This window comes from Amyelois transitella, chromosome 16 (genome assembly GCF_032362555.1).
Source record: "Amyelois transitella isolate CPQ chromosome 16, ilAmyTran1.1, whole genome shotgun sequence".
NCBI lineage: Eukaryota > Metazoa > Arthropoda > Insecta > Lepidoptera > Pyralidae > Amyelois > Amyelois transitella.
This window is the reverse complement of record NC_083519.1, coordinates 4,187,454-4,201,602: the sequence shown is the minus strand read 5'-3', so window position 1 is coordinate 4,201,602 and position 14,149 is coordinate 4,187,454. Positions and strand designations below refer to the sequence as shown.

Here is a 14,149-nt window from a genome sequence, read left to right as displayed (position 1 = left end):
TTTTATTTTAGCATCAAAATTATTTGTCAACTTTTAGTAGTTTTTGGTGTACAAGAAGATATATTTAGGTATGTCATATTTATCATGGTTCGATGGTTCATCACTTTTGATAACAAACAGGAGAAAACGCAAGAAAGTTAAAATTGAATACCTTTTAGCTCGTCTGTACACAAAAGTAATATTTTTATAGAGACAGTGTTCGTGTATAAATCTCGGACTGGGCAATTGCAATAGAAATTTTACTGGTCATTATTACTTTTATAACTTCACACGTTATGTACGCTTTTAATGATACATGTCACACTAATGCACCAATTAAAAGGTAAAAGAAGATTCACGTAGATAAAAAAAATGGCATGAATCATATTCAATTATTGGTCATGGTCATTATTGGTTCTAAAATCATTCAATTTTGCAACTTCATAAGCGACAGTCACTCAAAATGTTTTGTGCAGAAATCGTTTTTATATTTTTATTAATAAAAGAGGGTCAATCTAGAGTAAATCCGCACGGACCAACTGTAGTGAATGATCTCACAAGTTGTGTCACCAATGTCGTGCAAGCTGATTTCAAGAACCCAGGGCTTTTGATTGTCGCAAACACAAACGACGGAAGTATTATTTCAAAACTCATAGCACCGCTACTGACGTTTCTTCACAAGGATATAAAATACTCTATAAAAATATCTAGTCCTGAAGATGAAAAAGCAATATGTGGCAGTGATAAAAACGAAGGAATTGGCGTGCTGCATAGGGATCACTTTGAACCAATTCCTGAAGCAGACTACTTCATAATTATCACTGACGATTATAAAGATTTCACTCGCTTAGCAAGCAAGATTATTCGTTCGAGAAACTGGAACTCTCGGGCCAAATTCCTAATATTGTTCTTAAATTTTGCAAATACTCAAGCTAATATTAGTTATGTGGAAAGAATGTTCACCTGTTTATATAACTTCAATGTCTTGGATATTGTTGTTATTGTGCCCCATGAAAATAACATTAGAAGTGCATTGATCTATGGATGGCAACCATATGAACCTCCAAAATACTGCGGATATTTCAACGAGACCGCCAAAAATAGATCATTTCTCATGAACTCGTGTGACAAAGGGCAGCTGAAAAATAAGAAAAGTCTTTTTCCCAATCAAATACCGGCAAATATGAAAGACTGTACACTTGAAATAATTGCTATTGAACGAGAACCTTTTGTGAGCGTCAAAAAGGACGAATTCAGTATGGAAGTATTTTTGGTGAACGAGATATTTAAAACATTTAATTTTACAACTGAATATCAAATCATACGATCGTTCAGAGGGGAGAGATATGGCGGAGAGTGGGACGGTGCTTTAAAATTGTTGTCCGCTAAAAAGGGGCACCTTTTATTAGGTGGAATATTTCCGGATTTCGATGTTCATGAAGATTTTGAAGCCAGCACTTTTTATCTATCTGATTCTTACACTTGGGTAGTTCCACGAGCGTATGCGTCACCGCGCTGGGTAGCTCTATTTATAATATTTAAGAAATTAGTTTGGCTTTGTGTCTGTATGACTTTCTTTATGTGTGTTTTTGTCTGGATTGTATTGGGTTGTTTGAGCCGCGATTCATCATACAATAGATATATCGGCCATTGTTTCCTTAATTCTTGGGCCTGTACTTTAGGATTTTGTCCATACGCTCGGCCAAAGAAGGAAAGTTTGAGAATTTTTTACGTGTTTTTCAATTTATATTGTATACTTAATTTGACTGCTTACCAAACTAAATTGATTGACGTGTTGAGAAATCCGACTTTTGAATATCAGATCAAAACAGTAGAAGAACTCGTCTCTAGTGGTCTTAGTTTCGGAGGTACTGAGGATTTGAGGGATTTATTTGTTAACTCTAGTGATCCATTCGATAATTTGATTGGTGAGCAGTGGGTTAATGTAGAAGATATATCCGGAGCCTTAATAGACGTTACTGTTTATAGAAATTTTTCGCTTTTATGTAGCCAGCTCGAGCTTACTCATATGTCAGCTATGATGCCAGAACTAAGCGATAGTTTTGGCACATTCAGATATTACAGGTTTGATCAGACTATGTTTACAGTTCCGATGGAGATGATAGCTCTGAAAGGATTCCCTTTCATGAAATCTATTTCCGAAAGGTTGAGTGCATTAAGACAAAGTGGGATAAACGCAGCAGTGAGACGATTTTTCAGATGTTTTAACGCGAGAAGGAGGTCCAAATTGTTGCGATCTTTATCGAGTCAAAGAAGTATTGATTCACTATCCATTGAGCATTTGCAAGGTGGATTTTTAGCACTGGCTTTAGGATATGTGAGTGGTACCTTTATTTTATTTATGGAAATAATTTTTAGCAGTAAATTTGTAAATGATCTAATAACAAAGTGGCGTAGCAAAATTTAAAAGATAGTATAATTGTGTTTTTTTATACAATATCTTTTCTTCAATTATTTAAGTATTTTACACAATGGGCATTTATATGGTAATCATGAGGTGTACAGCTATATAACATAATTATAGATACTTGAGTGTGATCATCTCAATTAAGTAGATGAATTGTTAGTATACAATGTAGCTGAAACGTAGACTTTAGTACTTAATATTTGATCTAAACATATTTTATGTCTCACGCCTCATTAAGTCTCGCATTCAGTTCCTGCTTCATTAGTTTAATTGCAAACATGTATTATTATTTATGTTAATGAACATCAAATAAACTAACATCCTCCTTTTGAATTTTTATTTTATCGCTTAGACTAAGAAAATCTATAAACAACCATTTATTTCTTTATATTTCAATATTACTTATTACAAAAGTACCTACTCATACTGTTCAGAAGATAACAGCTGACCTGGCGGATGATCTGCCCTTTGGTGTTGGTCGAGCCTGAATAATCGCCTCCATTACCTCGGTAAATGGTCAAAGTACAATAATAAACTGCTGATGAAACTAAATATGTCTTCCAAACTTTTCATTCAAAAGAGATTTTCGGGCAATTTATACATCTAAAACATTTTATAGCGTATTGATGTAATTTTTCGGAGTCAATCTTACATTCTTAAGGGAGTACTCACTATCAGTCGAGAGATGAACTTAAGTTTTATGCTATTATTTACAATGTTAGTAATTCATAAGAGCAAAAAAAATATTTCCCGCTTTCCTCGTGAGCGCAGTGTAATCAGCAATAACAATGGAACATCTATAAAAACCTTAGATCAATGGTCGTAGAGCTAAATACTTAATCATGACAACAAAGTAAAGGGTAATCGAAATTATAATAAATTTGATATAAATAACATTGAAAATGCCATATGAGATGGGAGTGAGACAATCGTTCGAAAAGAACAAATGCGTATACTTAGTTATAAGGCCAGGCACGCACTATCTGTGATCGGTCAATGTCAGGTTGCTAAAGAGAAAGACTAGTTTAAGTTTATAATGCCAACAGGCGTCAACAAATGCGGACGTAACGCAGTCTTTGTGTTCCGGTGTAAACTTGGCTTTATAACTTGTATTATTTGTGATTGTTACGCAGAAGTCTATCAGAAAGTGTAACGAGTTATTGTTTAATATTTGTAAATCTTTCCTGGACACAAGGTAAGGAATTTATTAAATTTGAAAACTGCAAAATTAAGATATTAACTTAAAACGCCTAAAAGTTCATAATTTTGGTAAATATAACTTAATCACTTTTTTTCTAAGTTATGAATTTTATTCCATAGCCGGCTAATTTCCTACAGATTTTTTTCTCTACGTACTACAGTCATTGTTTACTTATAAGTTCATATCTACTGAGCAAAGAGGAATTATCGAATGTTAAAAATTTTAACTTCCTAATTAATTTTGACAAATGATATTAAAAAAAATCCATCTCCATAGTCATATTCATTGTTTACGGTCAATTCTGTGAAGACTGAAATTGAAGTAAATTTTTTAAGTATATGTTAGCCAAAAAAATATGTATTTGAAATCTACAGATGGAGAATTCAACAATTACCAAACAAGATGTGGCAATGATCAAAGAATGGATCTCCAAAGAGTCTTACTTACCACAGGACATTGGTATGTAAAATATTTATTTCATAGTAGTTTTTGTTTCTAATTTATAATCGTTTGCATAAATTAGTTAACAGAGCAACGGAACCAGTACTTTTTCCGGGATGAAAGTACCTTTTAAATACTTACTTAGGTACTTTGTATATTGTACTCTGTATTCTTTTGCTAAGTGCGTGGGAAATTTACACAAAAAAAAATCGAATTTTATACTCGTATACGTAAAGAGATAACAAATAAATTGTCAAACTCACAAAAAATTTTAACACTCTTTTATATTTTAACCAATACACACTAATATTAATTACCTGATTTTCTCACATTCAAACATATATATAATGACGTACTATACCCATTGTGGGGTAGACAGAACCAATAGTCTTTCAAAGACTAAAAGGTTAGCTTTATGATGGAATTGAGATTCAAATAATGTCAGGTTGCTAGCCCAGCCCCTTTAAGAAGAACCCCAAGTTTAGTTGGCTTTCCCTTAGTCGTCTTTTTACGATATCGACGGAAAAATTGCGGAGTTTCTTTTCTATAGTGCCGGGAACCACATGGCAGTGGATCTCAGTTCCAACGTTCGCGAGTCTTGTGACTATTGACTCCGTCTACCCTGTATCCCTTAAGTGCAAGTATAATGGATGTACATATGTGTAGGTGTGCATATAACTTAGAACCATACAATCGTGACGTAAATAGCCTAATTTCTGAGTATTACATTTGACTCAACGTTATTTGAACCATACCACGGAACAATACATTATTCTGCAAATTGAGTAACTATTGTTTTGAAGAAAACGCTGTGTTTTGTATATAAAAAATACACAATCATACTGCGATTGCGTATGCTGTGTGGTTCCCGGCGCATTAGAATAGGACCACATCCATATCTTTCCCATGGATGTCATAAAAGGTCACTAAGGGAAAAACTAATTAACTTGGGATTCTTCTTGTACGCGATAGGCTAGCAACCTGTTATTTAACATATAGTTGAACGTGGTCTTGTGGTCTTTTCAAGACTGATGGCTGTGTCTGCCCCGCAGTGAATGTATACATGACGTACGGATATGTATGTATTGTGTTAGATTTTTGTACAAATTGTCAATTACGAATGTTTTGATTTAGATGGTTCAAATATCTCTACGTAAAGTAGAGATGTAAACCACAGTGTTCTCTGCCTCTCTCATTATTTTCAATTGCCTTTTAGGGTAAGTTTCAAAACAATTAGGGCACTGTTGCTTACTTTGGAAAGATTTGGCAAGAAAGTCATAGGGAACATTTCATTCTAAAAAAAAACAAAAAATTACGCGACTGGTCTTTACTTCCATCCACACTAATATAACAAAGATAAAATATTTGTATTTTGATTTGTAATTCAAAAACTACTGAGCCGATTTTGATGACGAACATACGAACGAGGCACAGAATAAGCCTTGAGTATTCATAGCCACAATATGATATACTTTTTATCCAAGTGGCACAAGTGTTAGTACTGACTCAAGCTAGCTCCTAATAAAAAAAGTTACTACAAAAATATTATAAATGCATATTTACAACTTTTGATATTGAGAATACATACTTCGTAAAGATAACACTGTAAAGTGTTTCAGTTTAAACCAGTTAGGTTTAAACTTACTGCAATTATATACAGGAAATCCAACGTTTAGTTAGTAATATAAACAAGCTAGCAATGTAACTATGTGCATTATTTATCCATAGGTGATGTGCAAATTAAGGTTTGCTGTAAGCATACAAATCTAATTAGCATGACATATAGGAGACGAACTACATATACATATTTTGCCATAGTCTTATACATAGACGAGTAATTAACTGTCAAGGCCTATATTTACTGGATTCTGAATCACAATTAAAATATAAGTACGTAATGATGGCACTTTGGACCCAATAATACCTGGCAATAACAACGAACATTGTAGAGAGCTGTTATCGGGTGACTTTAAATGATTCGTACTTAGTAAAATAAAAAATAAACGTAAATATACAACTTATGTATCACTTGCTTAAATCCTGTTAGGACAAGACCATTCCAATTATTCGTATGAATGGTATACGAGGAAACTTAAAAGGCGATTTAAGGAAAGCATCAAGAATTACAGAACAGGAACATGAGTGACTATTAAAAGTGTAGCAATTCATATACATACTAGAATTTCAATGCTTTTAACCTTAACTGATGAATCTTAAGAGAATTGATGATAATGCTAACAAAGGACACTAGGAAAAGAAGATTTTCAAGATTAATTTTCAAGGCAAGTCAGGGTGACTAAACAAGAGTTCAATTCTCGAACCATTCTTATAGGATATACTCGACGAATATCAAATCTATTTACGATCACTGAAAATTATATTTTGACATTCGTACTTCGTTGATGTCTTTGGTACTGAGAATTATTGAGTGTTAATTTTGGTGTTTGTAATGTAAATACATTTCTGACGACTTTATAAGCATTAATTGATAAATTTGACAACGTTTATTGCACTTGTAAACTATTTGAAGGTGCCTACAAAAGTAGTTGTGTTCGTAGAAAATATTGAACAAAAAATTAACTTAATTTACATTTACTAACATCATAAGTGAAGTGGTTGAACAATGATTACATAGTCCACAAATATTATGACAAAAGTCTAGGAGAACAAAAAACAGGCGGATATATTAAATCTACAATTCGAGCAAAGTAAACATACCAAAAAAGGTGCAACACCCACCGCTCACTTCTCGTGGTCACAGCCTTAACGAAGATATTGAAAGAATGTGATAAAATATGCACGTTCATTCGTTGTAGGACAAAAATAATATAATAAGTGTATCGACACTTTCGTGTTCCCGACACTTTATAATAGAACCACTCCATCTCTTTCTCATGGATATCGTAAAAGGTGACTACGGGGAACTTGGGATTCTTCTTTTAGGCGATGGGCTAGCTAGCAAAGTGACTATCTGAATCTTATTCTATATCTGCCTACCCCGCATCTTATAGACGTGACTATATGTATGTATGGTTGTATATGTATGTATGAAGAAGATGAAGAAAATGCTGCAGTGCAGTTTGTTACCGCTTTTTCTGCACTGACGCCTTGGAAGCGGCAGTAAACTTAGTTTTTAAGTAATTTATTTGACGTCAACCAATGTTGTTAAACCATACGTTTTGACAATTAATAAGCGATATATAGTATCCTATAGTAATTAATAAAAATTTTGAATTTGAATTTTGAATATGAAAACTTTTGAAGCTGGATTTACTTCATAATTTAAGACATCATTATCTTCCTTAGTCCACAAAAAATATCTACACCACCGGTCTAATACACACTAAGTTTTGATGTGTAATGGGAAGGCCATTTTTCTAAAATAAGATAAACGCTACTATTTCTTCCCACGTCTAGATTATAATTTTCATAAGTGCCGTTATTGTATCCGTCGTCCTACCAAATGTGCCACTAGCGCCCAGTTTTAAACCTGACCTTCCGTAAGTCAAATTACCTCTGCAAACGTTTTTGACATTGTGTAACTACTTATCATTAGTAATGTTAGAAAAGAGTTTTGATGGTTTTTTATGAAGATTTAAATTTTTTTATTAAGATATTATTGTTATAGATGAATTTGATATAATCTGATTTTGAAGACCAGTAGTGTTTAACCTTAAAACTATAGTGCATCGAAAATTCACACGGCCACGCTTTGCCATGTCAGTTCACGAATTGTCAGGCGTTTCTGCAAAATTTGTCGTTTGTCTATTTATTACTTAATACAAATAGTTCCATAGTAAACTGCAGATTGACATAAAGTTATGAGAAGAAAAGTACTACTTTTTACTGCATACATACATATAATCACGTCAATATCCCTTGCGGGGTAGACAGAGCCAATAGTCTTGAAAAGACTGATAGGCCACGTTCAGCTTTTTGTCTTGATGATAGAATTGAAATTCAAATAGTGACAGGTTGCCAGTCAGTTGTTGGGATTTGTAGAATGAGGAACCGTTAATATGGAGAGTATATTTCGCCAACTTATTCCGTTATAACATTTATCGTTTCGCTGGTTGCTTTTATGTGCCTGGCAAAAATTAAAGCTTGGGCTAGTTGGACTCTTATACTGAGGTGTGTGTACAAAATTGTAAACACTATATAAATCCGAAAAATATACGATCAATTATTACTTATAACATGGTATACAAATTTTAAAGCTTTGTGTTTGAATGTTTTTTGTCGCTTATGTTAAGTCTGGTAAAGACAATACTTCACAATTGCTAATTGCGATATCAGCCTCCTAAAAATAGAATTGCAATGGATAAAATTAAAACATTTACATACTTACTTATCAAAGTCTTTGATTACTAAAATAGACATATTGAGTTAGCCTCGAAGTAAGTTCGAGACTTGTGTTACGAGGTACTATTTTTTAAAATAAATACTTATATGGATCCAATCAGAAAAAGTTCTTTTCTCATCATGCTCTGGCCCGGATTCGAACCCGGGACCTCCAGTGTCACAGACATGCGTTCTACCGCTGCGCCACAGAGGCCGTCATATGAAATGGATACAATTTAGAATTAATAATAAATATGTTTATATGTAACACACATTAATATAATAATTTCCTTGTCTTTTCGATACTATGTATTAGTAAAGAGAGGAAACTTTATTGGTTTATGCATCATAGTTTAAGATAATATGAATAGGCAACCATGTAACTGTTTGTTTCCCTAATAAAGATAAATAAATAAATAAATGTGCCTATCTAGTTCTGTGGCCGTCGCGAACTTAACCATAAATATATTGAGCCCAAAATTATGGATATCAGTGGTCAATGTACTTGGATACTTACGTAAGCAACAAACGCCATGCAGCCGCGAAGGTCGGCCTCGGGAACTGGTTTCTCTGAATGGTCAGTGTGAACAACGCCTGTCGCATCGACCGTGAAATTTTAATATAAAACTAACGACCCGCTCCGGCTTCGCACGGGTGCAAAATTCGGAAAAAATTATACATAAAAACCTTCCTCTTGAAACACTCTACCTGTTACAAAAAACCGCATCAAAATCCGTTGCGTAATTTTAAAGATTTAAGCATACAGACAAACAGACTAAAATAGCGACTTTGTTTTATACTATGTAGTGATTCACAAATATGTATTTACAAATATACTTTGCGGTAAAGACATCAAAGGGCCCTAAAGTAATAAATTAGTTACTAGTTTAAAGTCTAAGGTCATGCAGAATGTACATGAATCTAATCAACGTTAAAAATAAAAAATTGATATGTGTCTTGTGATTCTCGGCACTTAAGAATAAGACCACTCCCTCTATTTCCCATGGACGTCGTAAAAGGCGACTAAAGGAAAAGCTAATAAACTTGGGATTCTGTTACTATTTGAATTTCAATTCCATCAATAATCCATATCTACTAGCTGCACGTTGCCTTTCAGTCTCGGTGAGACTGTTGGTTCTGTCTACCCCTTAAGGGATGGAGACGTGATAATAAGTAGATATATATGTAAATGTATTCACATAATTATTAAATCTTCTCTGTGAAAAAAACGGTTCACAATTTTTGAAGTCATGTAATTTATTTTGATTTCAGATGACTTTATGCTATGGAAATTCCTTAACAGCTGCTATGGTAGTCTGGAAGCAACCAAAAAGTGCATTGAAAGATTCGCCACGGGCCGCGCTTCGATGAAGGAAATCTACACGAGCAGGGATCCATTTTCCGAGCAAGTAAAAACAGCATTTTCAATTACGTAAGTACATTTCGAATACTTCCAAAATTAATAGCATTTGTATTAATTGAAGAAAATCTTTATGAAAGAAAGTTTACATCTTGGTACTTTCGGTACAGTTAAACTTCATACACATATGTACAGTCGCAGTCATAAAAAAAGGATTTATACAACAACTTCTTTAATATGGGATAATTCACGTTGAAATTATCATTCCACTCAAAACCTCTCAAAACCGACCAATAATTTAGGAATTTAAAATAACAATTTCAGGAATTAATTCATTAACAATTACAATTATGCGTCATTCATCCTATTTTTAGATCTGTATGAAAATAACTTCGAATGTACTTAAAATATCAATTTCCTGATTCCGGTACCCGAAAACCAAAATTTTTTAAAGAATATTTTTACCTTCAAGGCTTCCTTGTCTTGTAGGAACAAGTTTACGGAATATAATAAAACCTTCCTGATTATAATCAACTTAAGTAGGTACAACCTCTTTTCCGTGGCTTTGAATACAATTCACAATACAATCAATATAAATATTGATTTTTTCTTTGACAAGGGAAAATTAATAATATTTCTATCTCGTTGTCGTCATTGTCAGCTGCCAGCTACAAACATGGAGATTTCCTAACATGCTTCTTAGCTGGCAAAGTAATGCTGCAATATTGTACAAGATTTCACAAAGTCACAAAGGGTATACGGTTGGTTGCATACCTGACAAAAACTTGCATTGAGAAATGAACTAGTTTGTCAAATTAAGTCCTAAGAAGTCCACAGAAAAATATTTCTTTTGACCACATCAATAGAGTAACTTATTATGATTTTATTTACCTTGCCTACCGAAATCCACACAACTAAAGCTCTTTCAATATATCTACAAAATATCCTTTTTTAGTTACAGATGGATTTAAACAAAATTGAAACTTGAATGTCAAACCTCACTAAAGTTACCAAAAAAAATAATTAAGTAAAGACGTAGTTTTAAATCTACAACGAGCTTGCAATCGTAGCTAAAAAGAATTTATATAATTTTTTCAGATCAGTAGCCACATACGAAGCTGGCAAATTCGAGATGTTGATTCATCAATTGGACGACCCTGCTCTTGAGAAATTTTCATTCTACGATTTATTGAAGTCATTCACCATCCAGGCCGACTACTGGTTGAGGAACCACCAGTACAAAGAGTTCCCTGAGGGCCATATCATCGTGCTTGATATCAAGGACTATCATCTGAAAATCATTACCAAAGTCAACATCATGTACTTCAGAGATTTCCTGTTATTCTTACTTGTAAGTTAATGAGTTGATTGTGACATACCTATTATTATACAGACGAATCCGCAACGTATTTCGTTTTTAGAATTTACAGAAAGAAGCAATGTTGAGTGGCTGGAAAATAACACACTACTGTAGCTATGAGCCATTCAGCTACTATATTTGACTTTCGCATACTTACTGTGGTTTACAATGTAGTATTATCGTGATTTACGATAGTGTCATTCATATTTAACCGTAACTTAAAAAGTGGGTTATTGAGTGTTCTCTAAAGTCCTATTACAATTTGTAGAATAAATAAAAAAAATGTTTATAAATTTCAGGAAAGTATGCCAGTGCGAGTGAAGGAAGTGCATGTGGTCAATTGTCCGTCGTACTACGAGAAACTGTACGCACTAGTCAAACCCATCCTACCTGCGGAAATAAATGATATTGTGAGTACATATCGTATATTTTTGGAATAAGAAATGTAATGGCAGTGGGTGCAACAGCGAGTGTTCCTAATTTGAGTGTTTGTTGCGTGTACAATGATCAAGAAAAATAAAGGGATTTCATTAACTAATACATACATAGCTGATATGGGTTTGCAGAAAAACAGAATACGTGCACTAGATACAAGCCGACATCGAAAGAAACTCAACCGTTCTCAAATATTTTAGATCTGGGCAGCAGGGATTATTAGAATATAGTGAAAGACAAAAAAATATACAACTTTTTTGCTGTCATTAAGGACATGACATGTTTTTCTAAATTACTTCATAGTACCTATAGCTTTTGTGACACTATACCTTGTGCTCTTGTATATTCTGTGATTCTGTTGAGGTATGTTGAGAATTTTTTTTAAATAATAATAAAATTCATTTCCAGATTAAGTTTCACGGTGACTCTGAAGGCATCAGCAAATACGTGGACAAAAAGTATTTACCTAAGGACTACGGTGGAGAGGCATCATGCCTGAAGGACGAACAAAAGGTTTGGGTGGATGCTATTAACGAGAAAAGGTATGATCCTATGATCCTCAAATTATTATTACACAGCCCAGTGTTAAATTAGTCAGGTCCACTTTTTGTGATTAATTTTTATGGTATCATCTCGGAAAAGAGGCGACATGTTTGAAATTTATATTCCGAAATTACAGTAAGTATTTCTCTACGCCATGCGTGGTTCCCAATAAAGAATCTACTATTCTTAAACTTGCAGTAGAAGCCATTTTAAAATATTCCGATCAGATTCTCGCAAACGTGTCAAAAGTCTTAGGTTGTATTCTACTTACCCCACGCATTTTTCACTCGCATCAGAACTTATGAACTGTAATTAGTTATATATTAGTCTATCATTATAAAATTTAGGCAGGGACTGCTTATAGATAGACTAATTAAATACGGCTTTATCTTTAAAATTACAAAAATAGCTTTGAGACACCACTGCTGAAAACAGAACCTCAACATGCTCAGATGAGAAAATAAAAATTGTTAAGATATTTTCGTTTATCAATTTCAGATCTATGTTCTTAAACGACAGCTTGTGGACAGCGGACAGTAAGAAAAAACCAAAGAGCAACGCCGACCAGACTATGAATGGATCTTTCAGAACCCTTGCTATCGATTGATTAGGTTAGATAAATAATTATATTGCATATTTATATATCGGTGTGTACTTAAATGTAATAATAGAATACGATAGAGTTATCTTGTGTTCGTTTAATTGTAAATGGGAAAAATATTTCTTGTAAAAAAAGGATGCGTATAAGAATTGGGTAATATTTGTAGAAAAAAAAATTGTATAGTATGTTTTATATTGTGATTAAGTCGAATAGGTATATTGTGATAAGATAAGCAAGGCTTATTTAAACTTTTCTTTTAACGGTTCTTTTATTTTGTCACTCTGTAGTGATGAAGATACAGGAAATCCTTATCTGTTGAATGTTAAAAGATGTTTTGCAGGATAAGAAAATGAATAAAAATTGTTATAAAGTACTTTATTTTAAAATTATAAATCTGTCAGGTAGACAATTCACGGGTCAAGCGACGGGTACTTAACCGAGATTTATTTCAACATACTCCACAGGTTACTTTCTAGAGTTATTGAATCATTGATTTAGAAAATGACATGTGACGAGTGGTCATCCCAAATAACTTGTATACTGACTGACGGCTTTGAACTTGCAGTGAGATTTTTACTTTATAATGTGAAACATTCCAGCGATGTTCATATTGATTACTCCGAAGAACTTAAAAGGCGACTGTAAAAGCATTTGGCATCGGTCATAATCTTGTGGCTAGGATGGAAAGTTCATTACAGGAACAATGGCGAAACTATACGAAACAGAATCTGATGATCGATAATCCGCATCTTAGTTCTTGATTTAGTTTTTCTTCACAAGAGACTTTATCGTGTCTATGTGCACTTTAGCTATTTCCACTATGTATTGATCCATTCTGTTGGTATATTACATATACATATACATTTTTTTTATTATTTACGACTCCTCGACTTGCGGCTTATATATGCCGAATATTGAAGAGAGGAAAAGAACTTGATCGGTATTCTGAATTACGTCGGGTTATTTTGTAGCCATGTCCATAGACCATTGTTCAATTTGTGTCTGTAATCCGATATCTGGCAAGTCAGCATTTCCTCCTTTCAAAGTTATGTGTTCTAATTTCCTCCGGCCCATTCCAGTCTGTGGATCCAAGCTGTGTAACTAGCAGTGCAGTATAAAAGCCTTTAATTATTATTTTATGTAAAAACATGTATTGCCTATCAAAGTTATTTTAAAAATCATTGATTCAATTAACTAATACGTACTAAGAAAGATACGTAGAAAAAAGAAAGATCTTTGAACGCTGCGGGAATCTATTTATATATATATGTACAAGTCACGATTGTTTGAAAATATTACGATTTAAGTTCTAAGTGGCCCATAGCGGTAAAAGACGTGAAAACAGTTTTAACAAGTTTTCTTATTAGAATAATTTATTACAAAAATCTATATTTTAAGGAATAAAACAATATTCCAGATCTCTTGGGATGAAAAAAGTACCTAAGTTATACTTATTTAGA

At 33.4% G+C, this 14,149-nt stretch overlaps 2 protein-coding genes across 2 annotated transcripts; both read left to right on the top strand.

The window, feature by feature from the left end:
• Window positions 1–78: 78 nt before the first annotated feature.
• On the top strand, window positions 79–2,724 carry LOC106129692 (uncharacterized). The gene has a single exon (XM_013328336.2). The coding sequence runs from the start codon at window positions 443–445 to the stop codon at window positions 2,405–2,407; it is 1,965 nt and encodes a 654-aa protein (XP_013183790.2). The 5' UTR covers window positions 79–442; the 3' UTR covers window positions 2,408–2,724.
• Window positions 2,725–3,421: 697 nt separating this feature from the next.
• On the top strand, window positions 3,422–13,820 carry LOC106129695 (alpha-tocopherol transfer protein-like). The gene is made up of 7 exons (XM_013328340.2): window positions 3,422–3,602; window positions 3,983–4,067; window positions 9,663–9,822; window positions 10,849–11,101; window positions 11,410–11,520; window positions 11,954–12,087; window positions 12,587–13,820. Exons 2-7 carry the CDS (start codon window positions 3,983–3,985, stop codon window positions 12,693–12,695), a joined length of 852 nt encoding a protein of 283 aa, XP_013183794.2. The 5' UTR covers window positions 3,422–3,602; the 3' UTR covers window positions 12,696–13,820.
• The last annotated feature ends 329 nt before the right edge of the window (window positions 13,821–14,149 follow it).